Genomic DNA, 16,012 nt, shown 5'->3' on the forward strand with positions numbered 1-16,012 from the left:
GCCTCAGCGATAGTTTTGGGATTTCTATCTTGTATGTACCGTGTGATGTCTTCAGGAACACCATCCAAGAACTGCTCCATTTGTATGAGGAGGTTCACTTCTTCCAAGGTTTGAATGTTGTTTCCTGTTAACCAGGCCTTATAGTTTTTTGCAATGTAGTAGGCGTGTTTGGGAAATGACACCTCTGGTTTCCATTTTTGGGTTCTGAAGCGCCGACGGGCATGATCTGGGGTTATCCCCATCCTGTATTTGGCCTTGGTTTGAAAAAGTTTATAGTCATTCATTTGCGGCTTGGGCATTTCAGCTGCCACCTCTGCTAAAGGTCCACTGAGGTGTGGCCTTAATTCTACCATGTACTGGTCTTCGGGGATGCTGTACCCAAGACAGGCTCTTTCAAAATTTTCCAAGAAGGCCTCGGTGTCATCACCTGCCTTGTAGGTGGGAAATTTCCTGTGCTGGGGAGCAATAATTGGCGCCGGGTTGTTAGGGTTGGCTGGCACATGCAGCCCAGCTTTTGCCATCTCCAGTTCATGTTTTCTGTGTTTTTCCTTCTCTTCATTCTCTTTTTGTTGTTTTTCCATTTCTTTTTGGTGCTTTTCCATTTCTTTTTGGTGCTTTTCCATTTCTCGGCGGTGGGCCACCTCTTCTTCTTCTAGTTTTCTTTTGTGTGCTGCCTCTTGGGCTGCCTGTTCTCTTTGGTAGGCTGCCAGTTTGAGGCTTTCTTCCTTTTCTTTCATCTCCATCTGTCGCCTGTGTTCAGCGTCTTTGATTTGTTCTTCGGCGTCAATCCTTGCCTTAGAAGTCATGGTTCCTGTTTTCTTGTGTTGGGGTGCCCTCCGATGTTTATCTTTTGAACTGCAGGCTCTCTGTTGCCTCCTGAAGTCTGCCTAGCAACAGTGCTTTTTTCCTTTTCTCTCTCTAGCTAATGTTCAATTAAGGGAAACCAGAAAAACCACTTTATCTGCATGCATATAAGTGCTGGTATTTGCCTCCTAATGGGAGGGCTATTGCATGACAAAAGACCCTTAACAGTCTTCTCGCTTAATATGCAAACCACAAACTGCTAGAGAGCAGAAAAAAAAATTCTCTCTGGTTCCCTTTTAAAACCAAACTGTTTCTCTCTGCTAAAAAGCCCTTAGCAGAGAAAAGAAAAATATAATATTCCTACTGGCTTCTGGATTCTGTCTATCTCCCGCCACTGCCACCATGACATAACCTTATTCCCAGATTCTGGACCTTAGCGTCCAAAATTTGGGGGTTAGCATGAAAACCTCCAAGCTTAGTTACCAGCTTGGACCTGGTACTGCTGCCACCACCCAAAAAATTAGAGTGTTTTGGGGCACTCTGGTCCCCCTGAAAAACCTTCCCTGGGGACCCAAGACCCAAATCCCTTGAGTCTCACAACAAAGGGAAATAATCCTTTTTCCCTTCCCCCCTCCAGATGCTCCTGGAGAGATACCCAGACACAAGCTCTGTGAAACTACGCAGAGTGATTCCCCCTCTCCGTTCCCAATCCTGGAACAAAAGCACTTTCCTCTTCACCCAGAGGAAATGCCAAATCAGGCTAGCAATCCAACCCACAGCTCTCCCCTTGATTTCTTCCTCCCACCAATTCCCTGGTGAGTACAGACTCAATTTCCCTGAAGTAAAGAAAAACTCCAACAGGTCTTAAAAGAAAGCTTTATATAAAAAAGAAAGAAAAAATACAAATGTTCTCTCTGTATTAAGATGATACAACACAGGGTCAATTTCTTAAAAGAATATTGAATAAACAGCCTTATTCAAAAAGAATACAAATCAAAGCATTTCAGCACTTATATTCATGCAAATACCAAAGAAAAGAAACCATAGAACTTACTATCTGATCTCTTTGTCCTTACACTTAGAAACAGAAGACTAGAAAATAGAACTACTTCTCCAAAGCTCAGAGGAAACAGGCAGACGGACCAAAGACTCAGACACCCACTTCCCTCCACCCAAAGTTGAAAAAATCCGGTTTCCTGATTGGTTCTCTGGTCAGGTGTTTCAGGTGAAAGAGACATTAACCCTTAGCTATCTGTTTATGACACACCTCTAATTTGTTCCAGCCCTGTCCCCCTTCAGCGGACGAAAGGGGCAAGGGGTTTTACTCCCGTTATGCCCTAGTCCCCCACTCGAACGCAGGTCTCAGACCTTCCTAGTCCTGCACGGACTCAACCGGTTTAGGATAAGGTTGAAGTTCCGCACGGTATCCCTGGGAACCATTATTCCATCCTTGCCTCCTGGGGGCTACTATGCCGCCCTGGCTATGAAGGACGCGTACTTTCGCAACGCCATCTTCCCTCCGCACAGGAGATACCTCCGCTTTCTAGCCAACTGTCAGTACTTCTGGTTTACGGCCATAGTCGCCGCCTACCTTCGCTGATGTCGGATATGCGTTTTTCCGTATCTGGACGATTCGCTTATCCGAGGAGACTCTGAGACACAAACCACTCAGCGCGTGGGCATCGTCACGGTCTTATTCACGGGTCAAGGCCTGATGATTACTATAGAGCAATCCACTCTGGTTCCCACGCAGAGGTTGGACTTTCTAGGGGCTATCCTGGTCTCCTACCTAGCCGGAGCCTGCTTATCACAACTGCGGTTTTAGGCGATGGCAACAATCATCTGAGGTCTGCAGGCTTTCCCAACGACCTCGGCTCGTACTTGTCTCAGTCTCCTGGGTCCATGGTTGCCCGCAAGTTTGTAACCAAACACGCCAAGCTCCGCCTCCGTCCTCTCCAAGTCCGGCTCACCTCGGCGTACCACCCGGACAGGGAGCCGATGGTCATGGTAGTCACCGTTCCCTCGAGCACCTTAGGCTCCCTAGAGTGGTGGCTAACTACCTCCCTGATGTGGGCAGGGATGCGGTTTCATCCGCCCCAGCCCTCACTGCCTCTGACGACGGACATGTCATCTCTCTGCTCGAGTGCTCATGGTCACCTCCGAGCTTAAGGCCTTTGGTCTTCTCGGGAGCTGGCATTCCACATCAATGCCCCAAAAATGAGAGGAGTCCGCCTGGCGTGCCAGGGGTTCCAGCGGCAGCTGCGAGGCCGTTGTATCTCGGTATTTACAGCCAACACAACGGCCATGTGCTTCATGAATATCCAGGGAGGGACATGGTCCTCCCCCCTTTTGTCAGGAGGCCATCCATTTCCGGGACTTTTGCATGGCCCACTCGATGGAGCTGGTGACGTCCTTTCTCCCAGGCGTTCAGAACGTCTTGGCGCTTTGACTTAGCAGGTCTTTCCTGTCTTACGAGTGATCACTCTGCCCCATGTGAGGCGTTCTGCTTTCCAGAAGTGGAGATGTTTCCTCACATAGACCTGTTCGCTCACCGCGAGAGCAGAAAATGCCAGATGTTCTGCTCCTTCCAAGGTCTCTCCTCGGGATCGATCTTGGACGCATTCCTGGTGCCGGGGAAAGGCCAACTCCATTATGCCTTCCCACTGTTCCCACTGGTTCATTAGGTCCTGCTCAAACTCCGCAGGGGCAGAGCGCGCATCATCATGATCACTCCAGAGTGGTCCAGGCAGCACTGATATACCACGTTGCTCGGCCTGTCAATAACAGACCCAATTACCCTGCCACCCCACCCAGACCTCATCACTCAGGGCAACGACAGGCTTCGTCACTTGGACCTGCAGCCTCTTCGCCTCACGGTGTGGCTGCTGCGTAACTGAGCCGGGGTGACAGGAAGCCTTCCACCTGGTCAACGTACCGGGCCAGGTGGAAGCGTTTCTTCTACAGCTGCAATACACTCCATCTTGCTCCTGCTGAGGTCTCGATCCCCTCTATTTGGCCTGCCTCTGGCCTTCAGCGGCAGGACCTGGCGGTATCATCGCTGAGGATACACTCAGCAGCCATCTCTACCTTCCAGCCAGGCTAAGGTGGACGTTCCGTGTTCTCACGCTCTATGGGTTCGAGGTCCCTCAAGGGCTTGAAGCGCTTGCACCCTCGGGTGCGCCGCCCAGCCCCAACCTGGGACCTCAACCTAGTTTTAGCCAGACTTATGTCTCCCCCAGTCAAGCCGTTCACGACTGGCCCTCTGCTATACCTGTCTTGGACGACATCTTTCCTCATAGCTGTTACATCGGCCAGACGGGTCTCCGAGCTCAGAGCTCTTACGGTGGTTCCGCCGTACACTAGGTTTCACAAAGACAAGGTGCAGTTATGACCGCACCCGGCTTTCCTCCCTAAGGTGGTTTTGGCCTTTCATGTTACCCACAGCTCAACGCAATGGGCACAACCATTGCACTCCTTGAGCATCTGTGCAGTGCTCGCATTTATATTGCGCTGACAGAACCATTTCGTAAGGTGCCCCAGCTCTGTCACGGTAGCGGGCCAAAGGGAGGGCTTGCTTGTTTTCCTCTCAGAGGATCTCATCTTGGGTGATGGCGGACGTCCGCACTTGTTATGATTTGGCTCATATTTCCCCAAGCCACATCACCGTGCATTCTACCAGGGCTCAGGCTTCATCTGCCGCCTTGCTGGCTCGTGTTCCTTCCCACGAGATCTGTCGCGCAGCTCCATTGGTCCTCGGTCCATACCTTTGCTTCGCAGTATCCCCTGGTTCAACGGTCAAGAGCTGCTGTAGCCTCTGGCTCAGCAGTTTTCATTCTGCCACATTTCACTCCGACCCCACCGCCTACGTAAGGCTTGGGATTCACCTGACTGGAATGGATATGAGCAATCACTCGAAGAAGAAAAGACGGTTACTCACCTTTGTAACTGTTGTTCTTCGAGATGTGTTGCTCATATCCATTCCACACCCGCCCTCCTTCCCCACCGTCGGAGTAGCCGGCAAGAAGGAACTGAGGAGCGGGTGGGCCGGCAGGGGTATATATCAAGCGCCATGATGGCGCCACTCTAGGGGGCGACCTGCCGGCCCACTGAGTTGCTAGGGTAAAAGTTTTCCGACGAATGTGCACGCGCGGCGCCCACACCTAACTGGAATGGATATGAGCAACACATCTCGAAGAACAACAGTTACAAAGGTGAGTAACCGTCTTTTTTTGAACAAGGCATTTTAAGTTGTTAGTTCTTCTTTATTGGGGTAAGTAGCAGAGCACTACCATGAGAGGAGTAGAACAGGAAGAAGGTAGAATTGAGATCTTTCAATGTTTTGGCCCAAGCGAGAGGGTATGGGAGTGTCATTTGAGCTCCCCGCCTCAGATGCTAAAATGTTGTAGGCCGGCCCTGGGATTACATCAGATACCTCCTTCACCAAATCAGAGCCAAAACAATGCTCCATTCTTGTGTATGAACTTCCACAAGTTGAAGGGTGAAAGGTGGAATGATGCTACGTAGGGTCCTTTCCTCTCACTTTGTGATCGGCCACTTTTGAGTGATATTTGTATCCTTTTTGTGCTTGGAAGTGGGGGACTATTATGGGCTGAGAAGCATAAGGATGGAGCATAATTTTCCAGACTGACTTTGAGTGGACAAATGACTGTGTACAAAAGTACAATGTTTAGTGCTTGATGAAGGTCATTTTACTCAAACAAGCCATGGTTATGATTACTATCCCTCTGTTCTTGGAAAGAATCTCTTCAGAGTGGGAAAATAAAAAGTCCACAGTGCATGCTTTTTAAACGTTGACAGTAATAGAATCTGAGCCGATCTAGTGACAGTGATACCATTCTCAGTAAAAGAAAGCGGATGACAGATACATTTGGTACTAAAGAGAAATGGGAAGTGTTAACTTGGTAACCCCAGAGTGAAGAGGAAGCAAATTTCCACCACTCAAGCGGATGGTAGCACTTCAAACTAATCACCAAAGAGCTTAATTTGTACAAGAAAGATTCACATATGTCACCTGTGGGCCTGATTCCTTTTCAAACTGTCTGTAATTGTTTTATCTGTTTTAATCAAACTTTAATAGGGCAATTGATCGTGTTGTTTCAGAGTAGCAGCCCGTGTTAGTCTGTATCCACAAAAAGAACAAGAGTATTTGTGGCACTTTAGAGACTAACAAATTTTATTTGAGCATAAGTTTTCGTGGGCTACAGCCTACTTCATCGGATGCATAGACTAGAACATATATTGAGGAGATATATATACATACAGAGAGCAGATTGATCATGTTGTGTCCATTTCAACCTGATTGTCAATTTGGTGATAAACCCTAAGACTGGTGAAGTCTTACACCAGAGTCTTTGGTGGTATTGCACGCTTCCCTGTAATCGGATGCTTCATTTGTCCCAAAGCCACTGAAAAGTTTGTCAGTCATAGGGATATAACAGTTTGTGCCACTTTAGAAAAGAATCAACCTTTAATACTTTAATACATGCAAAGGTTAGAGATGACACTAAGAAAAAAGCAGCAGAGAGTCCTGTGGCACCTTATAGACTAACAGACGTTTTGGAGCATGAGCTTTTGTGGGTGAATACCCACTTCGTCAGATGCATGTCATGCTCATGCTCCAAAACGTCTGTTAGTCTATAAGGTGCCACAGGGCTCTTTGCTGCTTTTACAGATCCAGACTAACACGGCTACCCCTCTGATACTAAAGAAAAAGCAAGTTAAGAAAATAAAGTTATTCCCTACAGTACATACTGATGAATAAATCTCAAAAAGGCTACTTGAAACCAGATGGAAATAGTCTCCTTCTTTTTTTTTAGGTTACAGCCATCCATCTCTGATGAAACTTCTCCAGCAGCCACAGAACTTGGTAAGTGGTTTGTATAAAAGACACAAAATAATTTAAATCAGTTCTTCACTCCTCCCACCCTTGTTATTGCTTTATCTTGTGTTAACTTTTTAAAAATGGCATGTTCGCAAATCATTTTTGTGTGTGAGTGGACAGGCTTTATTTTTTGGGGGTAGGTGGGGAGACTCACTATTTTAAAAAAAAGCTCTGTAAAGTTTAAGGACAACAACAATGACTATATGCAAGTTCCAGAAGAAGGGAATTTGATGTGACATATTTATGCATCACTTTGTACATATTTGAAAGAGAGAATTCAAATAAAAATAACAAGGAGTCCAGTGGCACCTTAAAGACTAACACAGTGGTCCCCAACCTTTTCATCTGGCGGGCGCCAGATGAAGGACCGTGGTGGCGGTGGAGCATCTGCCGAAATGCCACCGAATTTCGGCAGCATTTCGGCGGCGACGCCTCTGGATGACATTGCTTGTTGGCGGCAAGCAGCGTCATCCAGAAGCATCACCGCCGAAATGCTGCTGAATTTCGGCGGATGCTCAGTGGCACCCGCGGACACTGCATTGGGGACCCCTGGACTAACTGATTTATTTGGGCATAAACTTTTGTGGGTAAAAAACCCAGTTCTTTAAGGTGCCACTGGACTCCTTGTTGTTTTTATGGATGCAGACTAATTCAAATAAATGCTCCTTTCAAAGCCAGGCTGTTTTGAATTCATTATTTTTGGTTGTTTGGACAGTTCAGAGCGGGGAGAGGAGAGGGAGGTGGAGGGGGGGAGGAAACCGAGAGTGAGGGTACTGGGGTGGGGGGAGATACCCCAGAGTCCCAGGAGGCATGCAGCTAGGAGCTCTTCTCAAGCCAGGAGGAAGGTAGCCAGTCACAGCAGCTGGAACTTGTTGGTGAAGAAGAAGCAGAGGAGCGGGTTCCCGGTAAGCAGCTTTTATTTTCATGATGGAAATGTTTTGGGAGGGGGGTTAGGGGGGTTAGGGCTGCATGCATGCATGCCTAGATGTGGAATAGCCCATTGATGTGGTCTATCATGTCGCTGTAATCGGCCTCGGTAATCTCCTCAAAAGTTTCTGCCAGAGCACGGGCAATGCGCTTGCGCAAGTTTATAGGGAGAGCCACTGTGGTCCTTGTCCCAGTCAGGCTAACGCGTCCGCGCCACTGTGCCACGAGGGGTGGGGGGACCATTGCTGCACACAGGCAAGCTGCATAGGGGCCAGGGCGGAATCCGCATTGCTGTAGAAGACCCTCCCTTGCTTCCCTGGTGACCCGCAGCAGTGAGATATCTTCCAGGATTAACTCCTGTGGAAAATGTAGGGATAGTGTTCAGTGTAGGTTACCCTGCAGCTCTTTGCTTTCCCCAACGCACAGAAACCCCAGTGCAGCCCTGAACCAATCAGTCCCCCTTCCCAGGTGACCCGCAGAAGCAAGATAGCTTCCAGGATTAATTAACTCCTGCACTCATTCCCCCTTACTCACCATGTCTTCACTGCTGTGGGCTTTCTGTGCTCTGTTTGGTATGTGGAAAGTATGCTAAAGTGAGACTGTAAACTCCTTCACTGTGATTATACACAATGCTGCCTCTCTGTTAAATGTTCCAATTTTTGTCTTTCTAATAAGTGTCCTTGACAACGACGACGACAACTACTACTACTCGACTGGCCATATCAGAGACTGCTGAAAGGCTACAAAACCTGAGGAAAAAGCCACGAAAAAGCAAAGAAGATATGGTGAAAGCAGTTATGAATCAGTCTGCCAGAGAGAGTAAGACGCTGCAGGACTGGAGAGAAAAAATGCAGCACTGGAGGGAAAGAGAACGCAGGAGAAAGGCATTGGCTAAGAAGAAAAGCACGAAGCAGCTGATAAGCCTCCTGGCGCGCCAAACAGACTGTATCCAGTCACTCGTAGCCATGCAGGCAGAGCACTACCGTGCCACCCCTCCCCCAGTCCCAAAGCTCTCTCCCTTGTTCCCCAGTGTCAGCTCAAACCCCCCTTCTCCAGCATCCAGGTTCTTACCACCACCAGCTGCCCCCAACACCTGTACGTTCACCTACCAGCCCTGAGAACTAGGACCCTTACCCTCTGCACTCAACCCCCATCAGCATGTAGCATTTTCATCCTGAAGTGCAGCAGTCATTGCACAACACTCCAGGCAGGACATATTCAAACCTCTGGCTGTACAGTTCACCACCCTACCCCCCTGCCCTTTTACTTACTTTCTTTTCAGTAAATGATTTCTTGGCTTTTAAAACAGTTTTTATTATTGCAGAAAGTGAAAGATACCGTACCCCAAGGAAAAAACAGCCACTGCAAATCATTGTAACCACTGCACTTCACTCCCGTGGAAGGCACCAAACATTACTGTTGGCTTTCAGCCTCAAATTCCTCCCTCAAGGCATCCCTAATCCTTGTAGCCCTGTGCTGGGCCTCTCTATTAGCCCTGCTCTCTGGCTGTGCAAATTCAGCCTCCAGGCGTTGAACCTTGGAGGTCCATGCCTGACTGAATGTTTCACCCTTCCCTTCACAAAGATTATGGAGGGTACAGCACACGGATATAACCGCAGGGATGCTGCTTTCCCCCAAGTCTAGCTTCCCATAAAGAGATCTCCAGCGCCCTTTTAAACGGCCAAACGCACACTCCACAATCATTCGACACCGGCTCCGCCTGTAGTTGAACCGGTCCTTGCTCCTGTCAAGCTTCCCTGTATACGGTTTCATGAGCCAAGGCATTTAACGGGTAAGCGGGGTCTCCAAGGATCACAATGGGCATTTCAACATCCGCTACTGTGATCTTCCGGTCTGGGGAAAAAAGTCCCAGCCTGCAGCTTCCTGAACAGGCCAGTATTCCGAAAGATGCGTGCATCATGCACCTTTCCAGGCCAGCCTGTGTTAATGTCAATGAAACGCCCACGGTGATCCACAAGCGCCTGGAGAACCACAGAGAAATACCCCTTCTGATTAATATACTCGGATGCTAGGTGGGGTGGTGCCAGAATAGGAATATGTGTCCCATCTATCGCCCCTCCACAGTTAGGTAAACCCATTTGTGCAAAGCCATCCACAATGTCCTGCACGTTCCCCAGAGTCACGGTTCTTCTTAGCAGGATGCGATTAATGGCCCTGCAAACTTGCATCAAAATGATTCCAACGGTCGACTTTCCCACTCCAAACTGGTTCCTGACTGATCGGTAGCTGTCTGGAGTTGCCAGCTTCCAGATTGCAATAGCCACCCGCTTCTCCACCGGCAGGGCAGCTCTCAATCTCGTGTCCTTGTGCCGCAGGGTGGGGGTGAGCTCAGCACACAGTCCCATGAAAGTGGCTTTTCTCATCCGAAAGTTCTGCAGCCACTGCTTGTCATCCCAGACATCCATGACGATGCGATCCCACCACTCAGTGCTTGTTTCCCGAGCCCAAAAGCGGCGTTCCACAGTGCTGAGCATTTCCATTACTGCCACAAGCAATTTAGTGTCATACGCGTCAGGCGATTCGCTATCATCGTCGGATTCCTCACTGTCACTTTGGAGCTGAAGGAATAGCTCAACTGCCAAATGTGATGTGCTGGCGACACTCATCAGCAAAGTCCTCAGCAACTCGGGCTCCATTTCCCACAGAAATCATGCTGCACTGAAACCGTTGGGAGACTCACAATGGCACCAAACATGGGCGGAAAAACAATGACTGCTGGGATGTGAAGCGATACACCATGGGGCGTTGGGACAGGAAGCGGAATGACCCTCACCCTTCCGTCCCCTTCCCACAACCCACGGCGCCAAAATGGGACGAGGTGCTCTGTGGGATAGCTGCCCACAATGCACCACTCCCAACAGCGCTGCAAATGTGGCCACACTGCAGCGCTATCCCTACACAGCTGTACGAAGACAGCTGTAACTCCCAGCGCTGCACACCTCCAAGAGTAGCCAAGGCTTACAGCTAAATAGATGGTGGAACAGATAAGGACTTAACACATATTGCAGAAGACCATTCAAAGTGATATGAGTAGGACAAAGGAGGGTTTGTGGCTTATAGACTGTTGTAATGAGCCATAAATTCAGTGTCTTAAGTCCATGATTTTCAGTGTCTAGCAGAGTTGTAAATTTAAATTCTCAGGCTTGTCTTTTGAAGGTGTTGTGCAGGTGTCCTTTGAGGACAAGGACTGGGATGTCAGATATGGAGTAATTATGCAGATAATGTGAATATATTGTTTATCAGTGTAAGGGCATGGCTGCACTTGCAGATATAGAGTGCTGTGAGTTAAACCTGCCTTCGTAGTGCAGTAGGGAAAGCGCTGCAGTCTGTCCACACTGACAGCTTCAAGCGCATTGGCATGGCCACATTTGTGGCACTTGCAGCGGCTTTGGGAGTGGTGCATTATGGGCAGCTATCCCAGCATGCAAGTGACTGCAATGTGCTTTTCAAATGGGGGGGGAGAGGATGGAGGGGAGTGTGACAGGGAGTGTGTATGTGGGGGGGAGAGTGGATTTTTGGGGTGCTGAGAGTATGTCAGCATGCTGTCTTGTAAGTTCAGACCCCCACCCCTTCTCACTCACTCAAAGCAAACAGTAAATGTTTGCTCTTCTCAGAGCTGATAAGCAGCTGGTTTCTCCAAAACAGAGCTTTGAAAGGGCATTTCCGTATTCCTGCAACCGATTTCACGACAATGACAAGAGTGGCCACTTGATTTAAGGTGATTATGGGACGTTTCCAGAGGCTGATCACGGCACAGTAATGTAATACCTTGTTCACACTGGTGCCCCAGTGCTCCAGCAGGGGCACAGCAAACGTTATCCCACTCGCCGAGGTGGAATACACTGGTCTACAATTTTTGAGAAGTCATCTGCTTCAGAGATAAAATGTGATATTTATTATGTATTTTGATGTGCTGAATTCAAATATGACAATTAAAACAACTGATTGGCTACTGTTTCTAAGATATTTAAGTTTCTACATTTTATATCTATGTATATTGTGTAAATAGTAGAGTTTTAATCATAAATTGTAAACCTAGGTCTTTTCATGTGTTTATGGTTGCTTTACATGATAATATTTCACCTGTCCTGTTTATGTAACACTTTAAAAATCAGCAAAAAGGTTATATAAATAAAATTTATTATGAAACAAAAGGCAAAAAACTATTATGTACATAGTTTAGTCCTATTCGGTGTCTACTTGGCGCTTCTTGGCTTGTCTCTTGGATTCATTAAATGGAGCATCTCTTGTCACTGTCCAGCAATAGTCTGCAAGCATTGATGAGCTCCGTTCGCCCTGATAGCCTGCCAGGAGATGCCGCTGCTGTAGTCTGGAGCCCAACAGCTCTGCCTTACTCTTGGGTAGTTCCAAATCCCTGACAAGGTCATTCAGTTAACCTTGTGTTATGAGGTGTGGTTCAGAGGAGGAGGATGGGAGAAAATGTGGGTCCTGTGACATGGATGGTTCAGGACCAGAAGTTTCATCCTCTTCCTCATCTGCCTCAAGTGAGAATGATTCTGGTGCATCAGGAACCGGCAGTCCTTCTCCGTGGGGTACTGGGTGTATAGCTGATGGAATGTTTGGATAATGCACAGTCCCCTTTTTCTTCTTTGACACACCTTTCCCAACTGGAGGCACCATGCAGAAGTAACAATTGCTGGTCTGATCTGTTGGCTCTCTCCAAATCATTGGCACTGCAAAAGGCATAGATTTCCTTTTCCTGTTCAACCACTGGCGAAGATTTGTTGCACAAGTGCTGCAGCATATGTGTGGGGCCCACCTCTTGTCATGATCTCCAATTTTGCAGCCAAAAGAAAGGTGATAGGCTTTCTTAACCATAGTGGTTATACTGCGCTTTTGTGATGCAAAAGTCACTTCACCACAAACATAGCAGAAGTTATCTGCACTGTTCACACAAGCACGAGGCATCTCTGCTCACTTCGGCTAAACAGAAATGTGTCCCTTTGCAAAATCAAACACTGACAAATAAGAGAGCATGACACTGTATGATTTCTAGAGCTGATCTAAGGCAATTTGTTCAGCAGAGTGATGTAAGCTTCGTTATGATTGCATCATCCATGACTTCTAGGAATAACATGATGCAATTCATATCATGTATGACACAACACCAGCTTCAGATTGCATCATTCATTGTTTTGCCTCAAAAGCAAGTACTGTCCAAACCCAGTCATAGATTTATTCATAGATCCAGTCAAAGATGTATTTTAGTCATTTCTGGTTTAAATTGAGATCCCTTCCCTTTATAACTCACTTATCCTCCGCCATTCCCAAGTCAAGGGTCGTATATACTGACCCAATAGCATATCTTGAAAACTAGAGCCAATCAACAATATTAAGCATCATTTTTGTTCTCAGTGACCCAGAATTAGTAAAGTTGGACTACATTTATTTCAGAAGCATTTTGGCTGTAGAGCAGTGATACCAGCAGTACTGTAGCTGCAGAGTCAGAGCGCTCTACATGCCTTCCCAGTGTGGATGGGGAGCTAGAGCACCCGGGGCAGCTTTATTGTGTTGTAAGTCGCAGGTGTAGCCAAAGCCTAAGTCTTCAAAAAGAACAGCATCCTACACCCTTGTTGCCTATGAATTGGAAATTATGGGAGGGAATCCCACATAAAAGATGTTTGAATAATATTGCATTTTAATTCAATCTGCTTTTTTGCCATAGCTTTTCTGGAAGTCATGGGTTCCATGATTTTTGTATATATATATTTTTTAATTTCCATGACTTTTGAGTTTAGCTTGTGCATATGAGTAGATGCATCGAGGATCAGCTCTAGGTATTTTGCTGCCCCAACCAGAAAAAAAAAGAAAGAAAAACCCAATTGAGCCGCCGCTGAAGTGCCACTGAAGAGGAAGAGACTGAGTGAAGGACTCGCCGCCGAATTTCCGCCGAAGACTAAAACGGAGTGCTTGAGCTGCCGCCAAAGTGCCACTGAAGACCCAGACGTACTGCCCAATAACGGACAGAGTGCCGCTCCTTTCTATTGGCCGCTCCAGGCACCTGCTTCCTTCTCTGGTGCCAGGAGCCGCCCCTGGATGCATCGAATGATGAACTGAATTAACTTAACTGAAAACTTTGCATGATTCCAAGTTAAGCTCTGAACTGTTTGAGAGTCTGAACGCAAAAGCTCAGCAGCACTGTGTAGATGTGAAAGACCAGACCAGTGAATTCTCAAGGGAAGTTCTCATTTCTCCAGGGTGGGTGATTCTACCTTCCCTGAAGGTAAAACAAAATGCCTCAAAACTTTTTTAAAAACCAACATGGAGAGCTAGGTCAGCTCAAAGCACCCTAATTACAGTGCAGCATTAATCTAAAAAAGAGCTGTCTACCACTATGGTGTTTAGTGGCACTAGCCTGTTTGTCTCCTGGCACTTTAAATGTCAGAGAAAAGCTTGGAACAAATCTCAGATCAGAATGCCTGCAAAGTCCAGATAGGAACTTTATAGCTCGGTCCACCTCTCCTAAACATGATCTGCACAGACACTGTTAGTATTGTGGTTTTATTTCTAGAGTAGATGATATAGGCCTCCGCCAGTTCAGTGGGGAAAAAAGACAGAATTGAGTCAGCCAGAAACCGTCTGTGCATTGTCTATTTCTGGCAATGCTTTGTCTTGGCAACTGTAGGCAATATGTCCATTTCCACTGAAGTATACTGAAAGCATTTAGTTCTATAGTTAGGGAATTATGAAAAGCAAGGGCTTCTGGAAACCTACTGCAGCCAACTGGTATATGGGGGTGTGATTGCAGACTGCTAAGTGTCAGCCATACTGTGAAAATCCATTCATGTTCCCAGGGCTGGTCTCCACTAGAAAATTTGATTGGCAAAGCTGTGTCACTCAAGGATGTGAAAAATCCATACTCCTGGGCAACGTAGTTAAGACAACCTAAGGCCTTGTGTAGATAGTACTAGATGGATGGAGGTTGATTGTCTACACCAGTTGAAGGACCCCTTCTGTCAGTATAGGTAGCATCTACACTGAATCACTACAGTGGTGCAGCTGAAGCACGTAGCTGTGCCACTGTAGCACTTCAGTGTAGACTAGCCCTTAGTCTTACTGGAGTAATCTCCCCTGAGGCACCAAAATATTCCAGGGACTTTATTGTTAATTATAAAAATAAAATTTACTTCTGGGGATTGTCCTTATTTTTTTAATCCATCATGTACTATATTTTTATCCCATTGTGAGGAATCTATTCTCATTAATTTGAAATGGTGGCAGATGATTTGAATGTTCTGTTTCTCTTGTTGTTGGGCTTGTCTCTTTTTAACAACAAAAAAAAAACACACTTTCTTCTCAAAATGGCCCATAATCCATTAATCTGTTGTGAATTTTTCTCAAGCATCTAGTTTTATATGGCAACTTTTCTCTCGTAAAGACAAAAGTTAAATAAGAGCTCAAGTACACACCAAAAAAATTTGCTGTTCAAACAATTGGAGAGGAATATCTGTATTTAGATTTATTTAATCTGAGCCTACAGAAGTAAACATTGTTTCAGAAATGACATATTTTTATAAATTATGAAATTTTGGCTAGTGTCCAGTTAGACCCTGTGTATTTTTCAAGAATTCTGATGATGTTTTCCTTACACATTGTAAATATTGCAATTCACATTTCTCGTTGCTCTGATCATGTTCCATGCATTTCCTGAATAAGATGAGCTTCTCTCCCAAAGAAAGAGATTTGAAAAATATCAGATAATATGCAGACTGCTTTTCACTGAAAAACATAGAGGATTTAGGAAAACAGTCTCTTCTCTCTGGAGACCTATAAGGACTTACTTCACTGGAGCTCAGACTGTAATTCTAATGAGAACTTGAAAAAAGTAACATTGTTTTGTAGTACTCATGGGTTGTTGAGCCTGCTTTCATACGTGAATTCATTGCCAAACATTATTGACTTGTACTTAATTCACTTTTAATATACCGATAAAAGTAGCATATTGTTTGACAATAGAACATCTGCAAAGATTAAAATCTGTGCTATGGAGGAACACTTCAATCCATGACATTCCATTCAAGTCACTTGAATAAATTTACCAAATTCATCTGTATTAATAATTTAACAATGATTTTGAAGAACAAAAACTGTTTTTCAAACAGTGTACTGTACAAGTTGGTGCTTACTGACTCCCCACTCAGTTACCACCTACTGACCACCAACACCAAACTCTATTCTATAAGGGTTTTTATATCATGGTCATTGCCATAGTATCTGAATACCTTCTAGGAGTGCATTAAGCAACTTGACTAACTGTTGTCATGTTTTGTTCACTCATCCTATTCCCAGAGGAAGAAGCAGTGGAGTGTCTTGTTTTGATAGCATGGATTTCTTTTG

At 46.2% G+C, this 16,012-nt stretch overlaps 1 protein-coding gene across 3 annotated transcripts in view; it reads left to right on the top strand.

Annotated features, from left to right (window-relative positions):
* Nucleotides 1-16,012, top strand: part of ABAT (4-aminobutyrate aminotransferase) — a 186,239-nt gene that overhangs the window by 127,615 nt on the left and 42,612 nt on the right. For all 3 annotated transcript variants that reach the window (XM_030577512.1, XM_030577513.1, XM_030577514.1), the window contains one exon: nt 6,642-6,691. In XM_030577512.1, coding sequence (XP_030433372.1) covers nt 6,642-6,691 — 50 coding nt within the window. The remainder of the gene's footprint in view (nt 1-6,641; nt 6,692-16,012) is intronic.

This window comes from Gopherus evgoodei, chromosome 10 (assembly GCF_007399415.2).
Source record: "Gopherus evgoodei ecotype Sinaloan lineage chromosome 10, rGopEvg1_v1.p, whole genome shotgun sequence".
Lineage (NCBI taxonomy): Eukaryota > Metazoa > Chordata > Testudines > Testudinidae > Gopherus > Gopherus evgoodei.